At 42.3% G+C, this 18190-nt stretch overlaps 2 protein-coding genes across 4 annotated transcripts in view; one reads left to right on the top strand and one right to left on the bottom strand.

Annotated features, from left to right (window-relative positions):
* Positions 1-15578, bottom strand: part of ZNF106 (zinc finger protein 106) — a 79369-nt gene extending 63791 nt beyond the window's left edge. For 2 of the 3 annotated variants that reach the window (XM_084632588.1, XM_084632590.1), the window contains exons 1-4: positions 15410-15578; positions 14982-15094; positions 1716-1798; positions 281-342 (exon numbers count right to left, since the gene is read on the bottom strand). In XM_084632588.1, the coding sequence (XP_084488714.1) occupies positions 281-342; positions 1716-1769 (116 nt within the window). In that variant the 5' untranslated portion in view covers positions 1770-1798; positions 14982-15094; positions 15410-15578. The remainder of the gene's footprint in view (positions 1-280; positions 343-1715; positions 1799-14981; positions 15095-15409) is intronic. The other variant, XM_084632589.1, reaches the window with a different exon arrangement.
* A 236-nt stretch (positions 15579-15814) lies between these two features.
* The window catches only part of SNAP23 (synaptosome associated protein 23), a 40549-nt gene continuing 38173 nt past the window's right edge, over positions 15815-18190 (top strand). Inside the window, exon 1 of the mRNA XM_084632394.1 lies at positions 15815-15946. The gene's annotated coding sequence lies outside the window, so the exon portion shown is untranslated. The remainder of the gene's footprint in view (positions 15947-18190) is intronic.

Here is an 18190-nt window from a genome sequence, read left to right as displayed (position 1 = left end):
AAACTACCAAACTACAGCCCAAGCTAACAGTTGAAGCAAGTTGTATAGATTTAGGGAGAAATCCCATGCTCCTAACAGGGACATGTCCTCACGGCTATTAAGATCTTTAGTATCTATTAGAAAGGCACAAAGAAATGCGCTTTATAGAAACAGTTAATTCTTAATCTATCTTCTCTCTTTAAATTCAATTTAGCTTGCGTGGGAAATAAGGCTATTTAGTTCCCCAAAAGCGTGACATGTAACCTGAACTGAACGGCAGTTTTCATGATCATTCTCATACCTTCCTTTCAGATTTTCAAGTTCTCTGTGATGAAGCATGCTTCTCATGTGTTCATCCATCTCCTACAAAAGAAAGAAAAAAGCATAACTCATGATTCATTCTACTCTGCACGAGGATATATTCTGCTCTAATAGGTCCTCTCTATCTCTTTTGATGGTGGTGTCACCCTGAGGAATTACCCACTAAGTTTCCTTCCATAGGATTGATCTTTGTGATTCATATAGAAGGAGGCAGAGCTCCAGAAGGTAGATATAGAAAAGCGTACATGGAATGAGGCAAGGGCTCTGACTTCAATGTGTTCCACTCCTTTCCAGAAAAATAACTGTACAACAATTATTCCTTTAAAAAAAAAATTCCATTACATAAATAATCTTAGTTTGGCTCTTTTTTGTTTTAAACACCCCCCCAAAAAGTCAGAATATTTTCAACATTAGGGTTGCTTAATTCTGCCCTTGTGTGTGTATATACACTATGATACACTGTTACTATATATCAACACACACTGCTTTGCTCTGCAGGACCTGTTTCATTCGGTGAGCATTCTAGACACAACTCAGACATGCACAGTGAATTGGTTTTGGATTTAAAACAACTGACTCATTCACTGCAGTCATTGTATAATGTGCTGCAAATGAGGCAGATGTCTGCTAGAAGAGGAAGAACACTCATGTTAAGAAACAGGAATGAGACCCAGAAGATCCATTTTCTTTTCCTGCGTAGAACACAGACACTTGGAAAAATGGCCATCCTTCTCTCTCTGCCTCTCAGATCCTCATTAATAAAATGGGAATAGCCCTTTGTCCCTATTAAAGTGTTATGAAAATAAAAGTAATTACTGTTTGTGAGACACTCTGATACTGCATTGATAAGCATTACAGGAAAGTCTAAGGAAAAAAAAATTCCATCTACAGTGCAGGGTTTGGCAGACATACCGTAAACAAGCCACAGGCATATACCAAACGATGATGATGAGAAAATGAGCTGCCTCAATTGATAAACATCCTTCTGACATATTGAAAGGTGTAGGGACCCATCACAAAGACCAAAATATGATTATGTCATAAGACACACTCTGAATGCACAAGGGAACAGAATTAAGGCTGAGGGGGTTTCTGAGGGCTTGACTTACGACTTTCATACAGTTTTTAATATAATCATAAAAAAGATGACATTAAAACTTGAAAGCCATGAATATTTTTAATACTTAATGAGACTGTATATCCAGTACATGGTCTAACTGAGGAAGAGGCTATGAGGAAGTACTGAAACAATTCTATTTCATTCAATAGACCTGAAGATCTCTATCAGTTTCTCATACAAAAAGTTATCTTTACAGTTTCTTTTTTAAAAAAAGGAAATGTTTCTCCCATGCTGCATATAGCCAGATCTCCACATACAAAGATACTAGCCTTGCAAATTCATTTTAATTTTTTACCTTTTTTGAGCTGTACACGATGTGACACAGTATGCATTTTCGTTCTCGAGCCATGACTACATTGGACAGCTTTTACCCCAAACCTGAAAATAGAAAAAGAGATCCTGGATACTGTTTCCTATCAGTCCAGTTGTCTTGAAGATATTAAAAATAAGAGCTCCTTCTCACAAGAGGACCATACTGAAATGTCTCTGTGTCTCCTCCCACCCTTTAAAAAGCACCTCTCACACCTATGTATGGCTTACATTTTCAACTGGCACATAATTTATTTTAAGTAGTCATCTAAAAACTACATAGCCAAAAAAAAAAAAAAAAAGTACTGAGAGATCAGATTCTTGTTCCACAAGCAAGCGGGGTTCGAAGCACTGAAAGCAGTCATGCAATTAGCTTGGCAAGGAAGAAAGTCTATCATAGTCTGAAGAAAAGGAGTACTTAGTCTCTAAGGTGCCACAACAAATTTATTTGAGCATAAGCTTTCGTGAGCTAAAGCTCACTTCATCGGATGCATTCAGTGGAAAATACAGTGGGGAGATTTATATACATAGAGAACATGAAACAATGGGTGTTACCATTCACACTGTAACGAGAGGGGCAAAGGGGCATTGCTGGCACATGATGGCATATATCAGCCTGGACCAGTCCACACAAGGGATCCACTTCCTGGACACTATGGTGCTAATAAGCGATGGTCACATAAACACCACCCTATACTGGAAACCTACTGACCGCTATTCCTACCTACATGCCTCCACCTTTCACCCAGACCACACCACACGATCCATCGTCTACAGCCAAGCTCTAAGATACAACTGCCTCTGTCTGAGGGGTTGGAGCAAATGCAAACACCTACAAGATATCTATCAAGCATTCTTACAACTACAATAACCACCTGCTGAAGTGAAGAAACAGACTGACAGAGCTAGAAGAGTACCCAGAAGTCACCTACTACAGGACAGGGCCAACAAAGAAAATAACAGAACGCCACTAGCCATCACCTTCAGCCCCCAACTAAAACCTCTCCAACGCATCATCAAGGATCTACAACCTATCCTGAAGGACGACCCATCACTCCCACAGATCTTGGGAGACAGGCCAGTCCTTGCTTACAGACAGCCCCCCAGCCTGAAGCAAATACTCACCAGCAACCACACAACAGAACCACTAACCCAGGAACCTATTCTTGCAACAAAGCCCATTGCCAACTGTGTCCACATATCTATTCAGGGGACACCATCATAGGGCCTAATCACATCAGCCACACTATCAGAGGCTCGTTCACCTGCACATCTACCAATGTGATATATGCCATCATGTGCCAGCAATGCCCCTCTGCCATGTACATTGGCCAAACTGGACAGTCTCTATGTGAAAGAATAAATGGACACAAATCAGACGTCAAGAATTATAACATTCAAAAACCAGTCGGAGAACACTTCAATCTCTTTGGTCACTCGATTACAGACATAAAAGTTGCAAATCTTCAACAAAAAACTTCAAAAACAAACTCCAACGAGAGACTGCTGAATTGGAATTAATTTGCAAACTGGATACAATTAACTTAGGCTTGAATAGAGACTGGGAGTGTATGGGTCATTACACAAAGTAAAACTATTTCCCCATGTTTATTTCCTCCACCCCCACCCCCAGACGTTCCTGTCAACTGCTGGAAATGGCCCACCTTGATTATCACTACAAAAGGTTTACACACACACACCCACCCACCCACCCTCTCCCCTCCCCCCGGCTCTCCTGCAGGTAATAGCTCATCTTAAGTGATCACTCTGGTTACAGTGTGTATGGTAACACGCATTGTTTCATGTTCTCTGTGTATATAAATCTCCCCACTGTATTTTCCACTGAATGCATCCAATGAAGTGAGCTGTAGCTCACGAAAGCTCATGCTCAAATAAATTGGTTAGTCTCTAAGGTGCCACAAGTACTCCTTTTCTTTTTGCGAATACAGACTAACACGGCTGCTACTCTGAAACCTATCATAGTCTGGATGGTCACAAAAGAAATACTTAAGGAATTATCCTAAAGAGCTAAATGTAGATAAACAAAGGCAACTACAGATTGAAGAAAAATGCTACTTGCTAAAATTTGTGTTTTTAAATATATTAAATGAATTTCCATGATAAAAGAAAATGGTCTTTAATAACTAATTCAATCAGACATGCTCATAACAATCTAGGTTATAACAGATGGCGATAGATTTATTTATGTAATAGGATAAAATATTGTTCTCTTCTTATTCTCACAAGTCATTAAGTAACATTAAGCAACAGAAAAAAAAATAGACAATCCCCTACAAATATTGCCCATTTCTAGATCAATGACTGGCAAAAAGTATCCCTCATCTTAAAGTGAGGAGAAACAGACAGGGGAAAGAAAAAAATATCATGCAGTGCTGTGCTAATGCTGTCAGACATACATAAATCTTGTGAACAAGACATTATTTAGCCATCTTCGAAGTGTTGCTATTTTACAGATAAGCATTTCTATAAGGGCTAGTTTAGCCAAGGCTGCAAAATTTATAGTCATAAGTGACCCCAATTTAACAGGGAATCTCCAACCACTATTCCCCAAACTCTCTTGACAAATACACAGTGCAGTTCATAGAATCATAGAATATCAGGGTTGGAAGGGACCCCAGAAGGTCATCTAGTCCAACCCCCTGCTCAAAGCAGGACCAATTCCCAGTTAAATCATCCCAGCCAGGGCTTTGTCAAGCCTGACCTTAAAAACCTCTAAGGAAGGAGATTCTACCACCTCCCTAGGTAACTCATTCCAGTGTTTCACCACCCTCTTAGTGAAAAAGTTTTTCCTAATATCCAATCTAAACCTCCCCCACTGCAACTTGAGACCATTACTCCTCGTTCTGTCATCTGCTACCATTGAGAACAGTCTAGAGCCATCCTCTTTGGAACCCCCTTTCAGGTAGTTGAAAGCAGCTATCAAATCCCCCCTCATTCTTCTCTTCTGCAGGCTAAACAATCCCAGCTCCCTCAGCCTCTCCTCATAAGTCATGTGTTCCAGTCCCCTAATCATTTTCGTTGCCCTTCGCTGGACTCTCTCCAATTTATCCACATCCTTCTTGAAGTGTGGGGCCCAAAACTGGACACAGTACTCCAGATGAGGCCTCACCAATGTCGAATAGACAATAGTTCAGAAATTATTATTTAATCTTACCCTAGGACAACATTAAACCCTCAGTATCTGGCATAGCTTAGAAGTTTCAGGCACATAGCTGGGTAGGGATAGGATGCACAATGAATATTGACTCTTGCAGTTGTGGGGCCAATCAAATGGCTTTGCAGGTGGAGCCCATATATGCCTGAACCAGCTCTGAGCAATAATTGCATTCTAATTCAGCATTTCATGAAATGACCGGAAATTCAAAATATGGTTCCTTCAAGTCCTTCATTCTTCCCAATTTAGTATTTTGCAGTAGATAACTATAAATGTCACTAACAGCTGTTGAGTGAAACCAAAACTCAGAATGGTCTCCCCATCGGTCATTTCAATCCTCAGTAATCATAATGTAAATGACATTCCCTCTAAAAACAAAACAAAACCAAAACTTGGCCTGATCATACTGAAATAAATGCATGCATGCATTTAAACATGTAAGACTCAATCATGAAGACCACCAAGTATACCAGTTACTCAGCGTGCATTACTGGTGTGCCACTCTTGCATTTACTGAAATGTACATTTGCTTCACAAGGAAAATTAACATACACATGAAAACACTATCAGGTACATAACCACTTTATTTGAATGTTTAATGACTGAAAGACATTTATATCTGGGATACTTTGTTTTGAAATAGGTACTAAAGCATGATCAGGTCTAGAGTTTAGCATCTCCGTATGGCAAAGTATAGTGGAAAGTCATAAACTGAATATGACTATTAGATGTTTGCATGCCAAATACACTTGCCTTCATTAGAGGTCAAAGTGAACTTTTAGAACCAAGTATTTGGGGTTATTCAAAGACACTTCTAAAAAACTGTTCACATTTTGTAAGTACGTAAAACAGCTAAACAAAATGTTTCCATGCTTCTCAAAAGAAATTCAAATTTGGGCCGAGAACAATTATGAAAAATTTTGCACTTAAGCATAATTTTATGGCATGTTAATAAGCATGTGAGAACAGGAGCTCAGAACGGATCAGCACACTTTCTACTACAGATGAGGCATTATTCATTGTAAGATCCAAGTGACGAAAGTACAAACATCTCTTTAAAATGCAAGAAACTTATTTTAATGTGATTAATATAAGGATATTATTGAAAAACAGAGGTGCTAATCCTTGTACTGATTACAGATGGCTTCCTTCTGTGTAAGAATCTTTTCTGCTTTCCCAATATTCTTTACCAGTGCTACGTTGTAGTTTAATGGAATAACGCCCACATGTGTTTAGGATATTGCTTCAAATTAGCTGAGCATGTACGGAATTTGTCAGACATTAGTGCAAAAAGGTGACATGGGACACAATAGGGACAAAGAGGTCAGCAGGGTATGTGTGGCTATTGGCCCCAGGTAAGTGTGTAACATTAAAATGACTTAACAAGTAGAGCTAAAATAGCACCTGCTTTGGCTAATTAAAACATATCATGGTAACTATACACGATTACAGGAAGAGTTTAAGGCTCCCTCTAACTGGCCAATCAACTGGGCATTGCTTATTACAGAGTACTAAAAATACTAACTGAATTCAATTACTATTGGCTGTTGCTATGAAAGCACAAACAGTTGTGTCTCTGCAGAGAGAGACAGACTCTTGGAGCTGGAGCATTCAGAGAGGCTCCAGGGTCTAGGAGACATTGTAGGTGACTAGGAGACAGGAGACCCAACCTTTATTTCCAGCTCAGCCACTGATTCACTGTACAAACTGGGGAAAGTCACTATCTTTCTCTTGCTTAATTTTCTCCCATCTCCTCCAAAGGAACCTTTGCAAGACTCACCTTTCTAAAGTGCTTTGACGTTGTGCAAAAAGTACAATAAGTTAAAGTATTATCTACAATAGTTTCCTTAGGCTTGGTCTACTTAGTGTGACATAGCTATGGCATGCATGGATGTGACAAACCCATATGCCTGAGCACCATAGCATAGATACAGCTGGGTCAATGAAAAAATGCTTCCATCGACTTCGCTATCATCGCTTGAGGAAGTAGAGTTCTACAGTGATGGGAAAAATCCGTTCCATCATCATAGGACATGCTTACACTATGGTGGCACCATATCTATGCATCTGTGGCATAGTGCAAACTTGGCCTTACTGATTACATAACAGTGTTGAGAGCCAGGGAGATCTTGGATACAAATCTTAGCTGAGCCATTTACTCCATGTGTAACTTCAGTCAAGACAGTTGACCTTCTTTGTACCCAAGTCAGCCCAGCTATAAAGCAGTTAAAACAAAGAATCAGGTGCTCAATACTCCAGCACAAGCAGAACTTTCTACATAAGTATGCTATTTGTTTTTAAAAGGGAAAAAGATAACTGATACATTTTCAATACTAGATAACCTCCAGGCTTAGCCAGAGTCAATCATTTTTGCCTTGGACACCTACAATCTACTGAATAGTTTCAGATATATGATTATAAGAGTGGAAAATGTGTGATGATAATATAAATAAAAGTCTGGATCAACCATGACCAAAAAGAAATTTGAGACACATTTTTGTGAGTACTACCTGGGAAGGCAGGATGTTTCAATATCAGGAGGTAGTGCTCCTTTGCTCCATACACTTGGATTTTAGGGAAATAATGTTCCCAAACTGTGGTTTAAAGAGGAAAAATATGCATTTTACCATCATCTGGGGCCATCTTAACTGTGATAAATTGATTCTGATGTGTCTGTGGCTTGCAAGTTTAAAAAGTGAGAGTGTGTATGAGTAATACAAACTTATTGAATCAACTAGAGCAAATCATAGGGAATAAATCTCTTACATGAAGAGACTGGAAAACATTTCTGGCAACCAAAAATGGTCTAAATAGAAAATATAAGGCATTAAACTACTTCCTGTCATAATATTCATTAGCCTATAACTACTGCTCAGATGTCCAACCTTGGCAAATAGCATACGTTAAAAATGTATGTCAAAGCTAAATTTGCTACAGATCAATGGCTGAATATTCTGACTATATAAAGCCACAGCTGAAGTGGAGTGTGAGGACTGCCTAACATACCAGCTGCTTGGAAATCCTCAGGACTTCTCAAAGAGATCTTTAGTTCAAGCTCCCACATAAGGACATTCATCTTTTAGACAGTCCTAGCAGATAGAACATATGTTCTATTGCTTGAAAAACCTGGGAGACCTAGAAGTTCATCTCTGCAATGCAGACTGCCTTGGTGCTGTTCTCAGCCTATGGTAGGAAGGTGCAGAGTGCTTTTGCTAAATTAATGACAGGTTTCAGATTAACAGCCGTGTTAGTCTGTATTTGCAAGAAGAAAAGGAGTACTTGTGGCACCTTAGAGACTAACCAATTTATTTGAGCATAAGCTTTCATGAGCTACAGCTCACTTCACTGGATGCATCCGATGAAGCGAGATGTAGCTCACGAAAGCTTATGCTCAAATAAATTGGTTAGTCTCTAAGGTGCCACAAGTACTCCTTTTCTTTTTGCTAAATTAGTGACCCCACTCTGCCCCCGCAACTGATCACACAAGTTCTGTAGTCCAATGAGAGTCCCACTGCCTTCCCATCTTTAAGGCAACTGTAGCATTTGCAGGACCACAAGAAAGGGGAAGGGACAGGATTACAAAGAGGTAATCCACAACAAAGGGCTTTGGTAAAAGTATTAGTTGGCTTAGGGAGGGAAAGATGGGGGGAGGTCACTGCTGACTTCAGCAGTACTCTCAGCCTATTTGAGCAAGAGACTGTGAAAAGGGCTGAGTTCTAATAAAGCACTGCAAAGAACCACTGCTCAGCTGCACCATATTTAGTTTCAAGATTGCTGATCATCCGATTTCAGGTCACTCTGCCCATCTGCTCATAGTCATATAGAAGATTCTGTGAAGTAATACTCAGCCTTCAAAGCCTTTACACTTCCACCTAAAATAATATGGCAAAAGGGACATTGCTGAGCACCTTAGGCCCAAAATTCAGGTCCCTATAATTAAGAATTTATGATGCTTAATATTAATAGAGGTAGGCTTTTTTTTTTGTTTTAACTTAAGGAAGATGGCTGTTTGTATTTAAATATTCCCCTGCAGGATATGCAGCATCAACACTGAACTACACAGTCTGCTTATTCAAAGTGCTAAACAAAACAAATGAGAACCAAAAAGTTAAAACAGCTATACAAAATTGAAACTGATCATTTTATTTTCATTCTCCAAGCCCTCTGAAATGCAAAACGAAAACAGATAGCATAACAGAATGTAAATGAGAGTTTCAAAGTTTTCAGTTTGTCATCTAAACTGTTACTAGCATAAATTGTCTTGCTTATCTAACAATATTTTAACCAATATGTCTGTTTAATAATACCAATTATTTAAGTATTGTAGATTGTGCTCTTCACCAATTCAGCTCTGAAACTCTGCATAGAGCAGTTTTTCCTTATACAGCAAAGCTCTCTTTCAGAAAAAAAAAAATAAAAAAATTAATTCCTAGGGACTCAAAATCTGAAACCTGCAACTGGACAACAAAAGCTATGCATCCATTTTTTCACTGAACCTTAAAGAAGCGTCCTCTAAATATACACTTTTGCCCAGGTTGCTATGGAACCAGAGTACAAATTTAGATTTTTTGAAGCCCTGATTCAAAAGTAACGGACAAAAGAAAAGTGAATATATTTCTGTCAGAGGTGGATGTAAAAGTTTAATAACTTCAGTGTTAAAGTGTTAAGACGTTTCACCCTTACCATCCAAGCCTTAATTTTTTTTTGTAATATATTTATCCTTACAAAACCCCTTGTAGGGAGGAACTATTATACCCATTTTACTACTTAAGAACTGAGGCACACAGATTAAGTGATTTGCCCAAAGTCACAAAGGAAGCCTATTGTGGAGCAGGGAAATAAATCCAGGTATCCTGAGTTCTAGGCATTCCGAGTTCTAGGCTAGCCAACTAATTACTAGCATCCCATCCTTCCTCTAGTATATATACACACACACATGTAACATTTTAATTTCTTTGCACATATCACAACTGTATAACTCATGAAACAATGAGCACCAAAAACCAAGATGCTCAAATTGTTTTGGGTAACTATTGTTTTATAAGATAACTGATATTCACCTATAAGTTAGACTGATTATAGCAAGTTGAGTGCATGCTGGCATATGTTGGCATTTGATAATGTGTTTTTCAATATGTGACCATCTGTGAAAACTAATATTGGGGAGTTTGATGCTTCTGGAAAGAGGTCTGCCAGTCCTTATTATGAGGATTTCAGTTAGCCCTTCAGTCACACATGAAGGCTGCATTATAGTGGGCAAAATGGTGTAATACGCATCCATCCACACCAGCTTTTCCAGGCACTCAAGTTAGAGTTAAACACATGCTTAAGTACCTTGTTGAACTGGGGTTTAGATACACTATTCCACTGCAAGGAAAAGAGCCAGGTAACCATTTCATGCTATGGGTGCTTGTGCAAGGGTTTCCCTTATTTAGTACAGATATACTTCAAGATCCCAGAAGTTGCAACACAAAAGTTAACAGCCATTAGTTACTGGCAATGGGTCCCTATGACTTTCCCTCAACTAAAACTGAGAACATCTTAACAACTAAAGTGGATGGGACAGACATTTTCCAACATCAAAAGAAAACAAAAGCAAGAAAGTGTGACAGAAGCTTGGTGCAATATGATAGACATCTCATGTCTATCACACTTTCCACTACATCTGAAAAATGTTTCTCATCTATGCGAGAAGTTAAACCATCTTTCAACACCAGTTTTCAAGAAAACCTTTAAACAGGATTTCTTCTGATCTGTTCCTAGCAATAGCTGTTTATTGAAGAGGGATCTTGAATTTGGAAGAAAAAATTAGTAAAATTTAATGGAAAAATCAGTTACAACATACAAGGGGGGAAAACTTCTACAAAATTGAGAAATTCCTTGCAACATACAATATTTTCTTCTATAATTTTCCTGTTGCCCTGCTAAAACTGATTATAAAAAAAAAGAAAGAAAAACCCTGTATCACCACCTGGTGGCAGAATTAATCATAGAAGCTTCCAACTACTTGATGCTAAAAGAGACTTTTATGAATTTAAATTTGTCCCAAATATTCGATTTTGCAAAGACAAACTTTAATAAAACGTAAGACCAAGATAAATTGACTCACTTTACCAATCTGTTAAATGAAGATTACAACATTCCTACAGAGCAGATAAATTAAGATCAACATTTGTATAGCACTTTGAATATGAAAAGCAATACATAAGTGCTAAGTGTTATTCTCAGTGATGGATATGGGAGTCATATAAATTAAGATAGTCTGGTGGCCTCATAAGAGAAATATTGACTATAAAGTGAAATATATTTTGCTCACAGTGATTCAGATATTAAGATACCATTAGTTTACAGCCAGCCACTGGTTTGATTCATTCTTGGCCTCTGAACTGGAAGTATGAGACTGGAACACCTCTTATTAATGAAATCAAACATGTGACGTTAGTCTATATTGAAGGGGGCGGAGGGACACACATGCCAATGCTTAAAGTAGTTGTCTTTCACCCTTGTTAGCAGTTTCAGCAGAGTGGCCATGGAAACTGAGTTACCCTCTCATAATCCTTCCAGTTCAAAGTTGAGGCACATTTGTGATGTGCAGGCAACCTAGAAATCCATTTGCCATGGGAAAAAAAGAGGAATTTGCATTTCTCTGTTTAAAAAAAAAATTTTTTAATTGTGGAAAAATAAAAACATTAACTAAAGTTTACTGAAAGTACAAGTTTCGCTTATTCAATGTACACAACCTCCAACTCCTGGGGTTGATTTTTGAATGTGCTTTAAATTTACACAGCTAACCATACGCCAATAAATTGCTTCTGGTTACTCAATGGCATATAGGGGTTCATATTTTAATGCATCTCAAATTTCACTTCAGCCTACAGACACGAGTAATGCAAGTTATGAAAAGATGCTGAAAACCTGAAAAATCACCCCTAAAGACTGAGTTTGGCAAGGACAAAGTGCACGCTGATGGTAGTGTGCTGTTTTGTACTGTATGCAGCAAGTGTGTAGATTACATTCAAAATCAGACAATTGTATAACACATGAAACACGCTAAACAAACAATGCAAAGCAGAGGCTGAAACAGCAGGACCATCAACAACAGTAAAGAAACAATGCACTGTGACTGGATCATTCTGTTAATTTTATTTTGTAGTAATGATTGATGGCACTGGTAGGCTTCAAACTTGCTTAAAAATTGTAAATATATAAATACAATATTGTGATCAACTCAGTGTTTACAGGACAGGGATCTAAGGGTACACCTACATTGCAAAAAAAATAATAAATAAATTAAAAAAATATCCCAAATCAGCAAGTCTCAGAGCCCAGGTCAATTGACTTGGGCTTGCATTATGGAGCTAAACTTAGCTGTGCAGGGGTTCCTGCTGGGGCTAAAGCCCAAAGCCCACACTCCAGTGCAAGCAAGAAAGTCAACACTGCTACTTTTAGGTCTTGTCTACACTACAAAATTTTGTCAGCAAAAGCTGCCTTATGCCGACAAAACAGGGGAGGTCTACGCACTACAAAGCTACTTCTGGTAGCAAAACTCTGCTGTTTTGCAGACAAAATAAAACCATCTAACAAGAGGCAACTTTTTATGGCAAAGTGACAAAGCCTCAGTGTGGACTCTGTTTCGTTGACATAACTGGCTTCCACCAATATCCCACAATGCCTCCTGTGACTGCTCTGCTCACTGTTTTGATCTCTGCATGCTCTGCAGGTATGTGCGCCTTGCCTTTCAAAGCTCTAGGAAGTATCTGACAGCTGAGTATGCTGCTTCTGTTTGGGGATCAAAGAGCAAATCATTAAAGTAGAATACTCCTGTTCTTACCTGCACTAGGAACACAGTGTCAGGAAGGAAGGGGAGGGGGACTGCTGTACTGCTTTGACATTCCTCAGCGTGGAGAACTCAGAGCTGCTCAGGATGCTAATCCTGGCAGCTGAGGAGACTGTGGGAATCACAGAACCAGACAGGCAGGCAGAGTGGGTTGCTTCAGAAGAGACTGCTGTGCTGAGCAGTCAGGGGCTGACGTGGCGGGGGGGACGGGGTCCCCCTCCCCATGCCTCAGGATAGGTCTGCCAGCCTGCTGAATCCCCCACCCCAGACACACTGTTCTCCTCTCCTTACCCCCACCCTACCCTTCAGCTGAAAAAGCGCTGACAATCTACTAAAATGCCCCTGGAAGGTAGGATTGAGAAACCTGCCCCATGAGGCATTGCAAACCCTTCTCAAAGCACCCTGCAGCCAGTTGCACAGTGGGATAGCTACCACAGTGCACTGCTCTGTCAATGCAAGAGCTGTTCGTGTGGATGCACTCTGCTGACACAAGGAGCTACTGTGGATATGTAACAGTGGATTTAATTAAAGCAGCATAACTTTTGCTAACAAAACATTGGAGTGTAGATGAGGCCTTAGACCAGGAGTGGGCAAACTTTTTGGCCCAAGGGCCACATCTGGGAATAGAAACTGTATGTCATGCCATGAATACTCACAAAATTGGGGTTGGGATGTGGGAGGGGGCGAGGGCTCTGGTTGGGGGTGTGAGCTCCGGGGTGGGGCCAGAAATGAGAAGTTTGTTCAGGGTGCAGGACGACGATCAGGGCTGGGGCATGGGGTTGGGGTGCAGGGAGAGGCTCAGGGGTGCAAGCTCTGGGCTGCGCTTACCTCAAGCAGCTCCCAGAAGCAGTGGCACGTCCCTTCTCTGGCTCCTATGTGGAGGCACGGCCAGGCAGCTCCGCATGCTGCCCCATCTTCAGGCACCGCCCCTGCAGCTCCCACTGGCTGCAGTTCCTGACCAGTGGGAGCTGTGGGGCCAGCACTTGGGGCAGGGGCAGCGTGCAGATCGGCGCTCCCTAGCTGCCCCTAAGCGTAGGAGCCAGAAAGGGGCCATGTCGCTGTTTCCGGAAGCCGTGGGGAGCAGCCCCTGATCCTGCTCCCCAGCTGGAGCACCGGAGCAGAGTAAGCCCCAGACTCCGCTCCCCAGCTGGAGTTTGAGGACTGGATTAAAATGGCTGGGGGGCTGGATCCAGTCCATGGGCCGTAGTTTGCCCACCCCTGTCTTAGATGCATAGAGCTCACCTGAGTCAGTTGACCCAGGCTCTGAGACTCACTGCCACAGGGTTTGGGATTTATTTATTTTCTTTTTGCAGTACAGGCATACCCTAAGAATTTAATCTGTGTTGATATTTAGAGGAGGGACTCAACCGAGCAGCGAATGGAGGAATGATAGACATTATCAGGAAGGTCCAAAAACAAGGGCCCAGAATCCACTTCTGAACATCATGCATCACACCTCAATCCCCTTCTCCTTCAAGCCATTCCTCAGAACATATCTGGTCCATGAAGACCACAAATCCTAGACCTCCTCTGAAAGAAACAGTATCTCATGTAAAATAAAAAAATTCAAGGAACAAAAGGAGCCAGTTAGCTAGAGAATAAATGAAGTCAGTTATCATTTCTTTCAAAACTACACTTAAAAGACTGATCAAAAACATATGAACTGTGGGTAAAAGTGTGAAGCTGAAATTCAGAAATATGCTGAAGGGTTCATAACAGAAATCGGAAGAGAAGAGTTCATGTAACATGTAAAAAAAAAAAAAAGGAAATTTTTGTGGGTTAACATGCTCTTAAGCATAAGTGCTTACTTTAAAATGCATCATCTTCCAAAATGCATCCTGATGATATTTTGGCATGTTACAAGAACAAATTAACATTTGCACACTAATGAGCTCACCCACTGGACATATTTAGATGCAAGTTCACACCTGTTTTCAGATGTGTGCCTACTTTAACTTAATATACCTGGTTTCAGAGTAACAGCCGTGTTAGTCTGTATTCGCAAAAAGAAAAGGAGGACTTGTGGCACCTTAGAGACTAACCAATTTATTTGAGCATAAGCTTTCCTGAGCTACAGCTCACTTCATCAGATGCATACCGTGGAAACTGCAGCAGACTTTATATATACACAGAGAATATGAAACAATACCTCCTCCCACCCCACTGTCCTGCTGGTAATAGCTTATCTAAAGTGATCATCAGGTGGGCCATTTCCAGCACAAATCCAGGTTTTCTCATACCTGAGTGACGGAGTGAGCGAGGATGGGCACAAAGCGGGGCGGCTCCTACGGGCAGAGTTTAGCACCCAGCGTGGCTCTCAGTGAGGAGTTAAAGCTCTATAAATGGGCGTTTGCTTTAAAACAAGAGAAATTCTACTCAACCCAATGGGAAAAGATCAAGAGGCTCGGCGTTAGGAAGAACACGCACTCGCGCTCTCTCTCTACGGTGCAAGAGCCGTCCCGCCCGCCTTCCCACCGCCACGGAGCCCACTGCCACCTCCTATACCTGTCTCCCCCGACGTTCCCAGCAGCCTCCCGGATCTCCATAACCCGCCGCCACATTCCTGAGCCGTTAATGATCCCAGCCCCTCCGACGGAGCAGCACCTGCAGCCGCCGAGCCCCTGCCCGCCACACAGCCGCGAGGAGGCCGACAGAGCCCCGTACTCACAGGCCGCGTCCTCCTGGTTCCACAACAGCGCAGCAGCCCCGCCGCCCATCACGCGGCTCGGACCGAGCAGGCCCCCCCACCTACCCGCGGCCCGCCACGGCTCCCACAGGAAAACAGCGACGACGAGTCGCGCTCGCGACACGAGCGGGAACCGCGGCGCAGAACAAGAGGAGCGTGCGTTCCCGCAGCCAATCAGCGAGCACAGCAAACGCCTTGCATTCTGGGAAATGGCGATTTCGTTACCGCGCGGCTCTAGCCAATCTCTCGCTCTCTCTCCGCGCTGCTGGGTGGTGATTCGCGAGAATGGGGCCAGCCGCCATGCTGGGTGTGGCCGACGAGGTGCCTTTCTCTCCGCCATGTTGAAAGTGACTCTCCCCCGCTGTGTTGTCAGGTGGGCGGCGCTGGTTTCCGCTTCCGGTGGGGTTGGTGGCTCTGCTTGCCGGGCAGGTGTCTGTGGTGCGGGGAGACTCGGGATGGGGTATTAAAGCGACGGCTCCGCTCGCAGTCTGGACTCGAGCGCGGTGGCGGCGCCTGCAGGTGGGAGGAGGCGGAAATCTCTGGGTGTGGCGCCCCCTCTTTGCGGGGAGCGGGGCGGCCCGTGTTGCCCAGCTCGAGGTGGGGTGGGAGCAGGGCGGAGTCCGGGTCTGGTCTGGTGCGCTGGGCTGGAGAGCGCTCTGGGCTGCCCCACGCAGGGGCTCGCTCCCCGAGGCATGGGCTGGCTCCCTCTGCCCATGAGCCTGGCCTTAGTGCGGGCCCCAGGCGTGAGGCCGGAACGGGAGCCGGGGATGGGGCGGTGAGTTCCCGGGAATGGATTTCAGAGTCCTGAGCTCCTGCCCAGTGATCGGGCGTGGAGGCTCTCCCCGTCCGGCGGAGCTGTGAGAGTGCTGCCCTCTCCTGGGGAGGCGCCAGCTGTGCTAAAAGGCTTCACCAGTTACTAGCAACAAAGGTAGTGGGGAATTGGCGACATCTCCGGTTCTAGTCACCGTGGTGACTTAGCTGTGTGTGTGTGTTCACTCATGTACAATGTTCCCTCTAATCTTTGATGGGCCGTGTGTGCAAAAAATTTCTTCTGTGCAAATTGTTGTGCTTCTGTGCAAACTTTTGTGCATGCGGTGTTTTGCTGGGTGCCCATGGTTTAGGATCTGTGTGCGTGTGCACAGCTTAGAGGGAACAGTGGTCATGTGCTTATTATCTCCTGATACATTGGTTTAAAATGTGTCCTTTATAATGCATTCAGGGAGTGCTGTTTAGCATGTGTAAGAGAGAACTGCTGAGCTCCAGGAATTGATGCTGGGTGGCAGATACATACCTAGATAGAGAAGAAAATATAAGTGTTTAAGCATTAGAAATAAGAATGGCCCGCAACATAGGAACGGCGATACTGGGTCAGACCAGTGGTCCATCTGGCTCAGTATCCTGTCTTCCAACAGTGACCAATGCCCTGTGCTTCAGAGGGAATGAACAGAAGAGGTAATCGTCAAGTGATCCATACCCTGTCGTCCACTCCCACCTTCTGGTAAACAGAGACTAGGGATGCTTGGAGCATGTTATTACATCCCCGACGATCCTGGCTAACAGCCATTGATGGACCTATCCTGCTTGAACTTATAGGTTTTGTTTTGTTTTTAATACGGTTTTGGCCTTCACAACATCCCTTGGCAAGAGGGTGCCACACGTTAACTGTGTGTTGTGTGAGGAAGTACTTCCTTTTGTTCATTGAAAACCTGCTGCCTATTAATTTCATTGGGTTTCCCTTAGTTCTTGTGTTATGTGGAGGAGTAAATACATTTCCTTATCCCTGTTGTCCACACCAGTCAAGATTTTATAGACTGCTATCATTATCCCCCTTTGTCATCTCTTTTCTAAGTCTTTTTAATCTAGCCTCACGTGGAAGCTGTTCCATCCCTCTAATCATTTTGTTGCCCATCTCTGTACCTTTTCCAGTTCTACTATATCTTTTTTGAGATGGGGTGATGAGATCTGCATGCAGTATTCAAGATGTGGGCATACCATGGATTTATATAGAGGCATTGTGGTATTTTCTGTGTTATTTATCCCTTTCGTAATGGTTCCTAACCATTGGCACTTCGCACTGAAGAATGTCAGCTGCCCTCTTCAAGATGCTTTTAGAAGAGCAATTTGTTTCTTTATCCTTATAGAGCCTCCTCATCTCTGCAGAAAGAGTTTGGGAAAGTCTTTATACTAGGTGATGGCTGAAAGAAAGGTTCTTAGGGATGTAGAACCCTTATGCTACTCATTGCCTTTGCGGCACATGCAAACCATGCTTATATTATTGGTTTATCAAACCTTTGTGCAGATCTGGAGCATATGATAAATGGCATGAATCTTCTACTATGTTAGATTTTAAACATCTAATTTGATATTCTTTCTCCCTGGCCTTTATAAGGGAGGGATCCTGTTTGCTTTCTGTATGAACTCACAGTACCTAAGAAATGCTATCAGGTAGTTTTTAAAAGAAATAAAATTTCTATTTTTAGTGGTTTAGAACATAAAACTGGTAGGTCCTGCTTCCCTGTCAGCAAACTGACAAGGCAGCAACCCCCTGTAAGCTTCATAGATATTTAACAACTCTTCCCTAGTTCTTATCCAAAAGTCTTGAGGTGCTTTATAAACTTTTAGTTATCTGAGCCATGTAGGATTGTCTGAGAGGTACATAAAGAATACTGGATCACTTCACCCATCTGCTGTAGCCTCATCTGGGATGGAACACAATTACTGTTTAATAACAGACAGCAGAAGTATAGCCAAACGAATAATCTA

The sequence above is a fragment of the Lepidochelys olivacea genome (genome assembly GCF_965140295.1).
Source record: "Lepidochelys olivacea isolate rLepOli2 genome assembly, chromosome: 6".
Classification (NCBI taxonomy): Eukaryota; Metazoa; Chordata; order Testudines; family Cheloniidae; genus Lepidochelys; species Lepidochelys olivacea.
The sequence above is the reverse complement of the archived record's forward strand: the minus strand, read 5'-3'. Positions and strand labels throughout refer to the sequence as shown.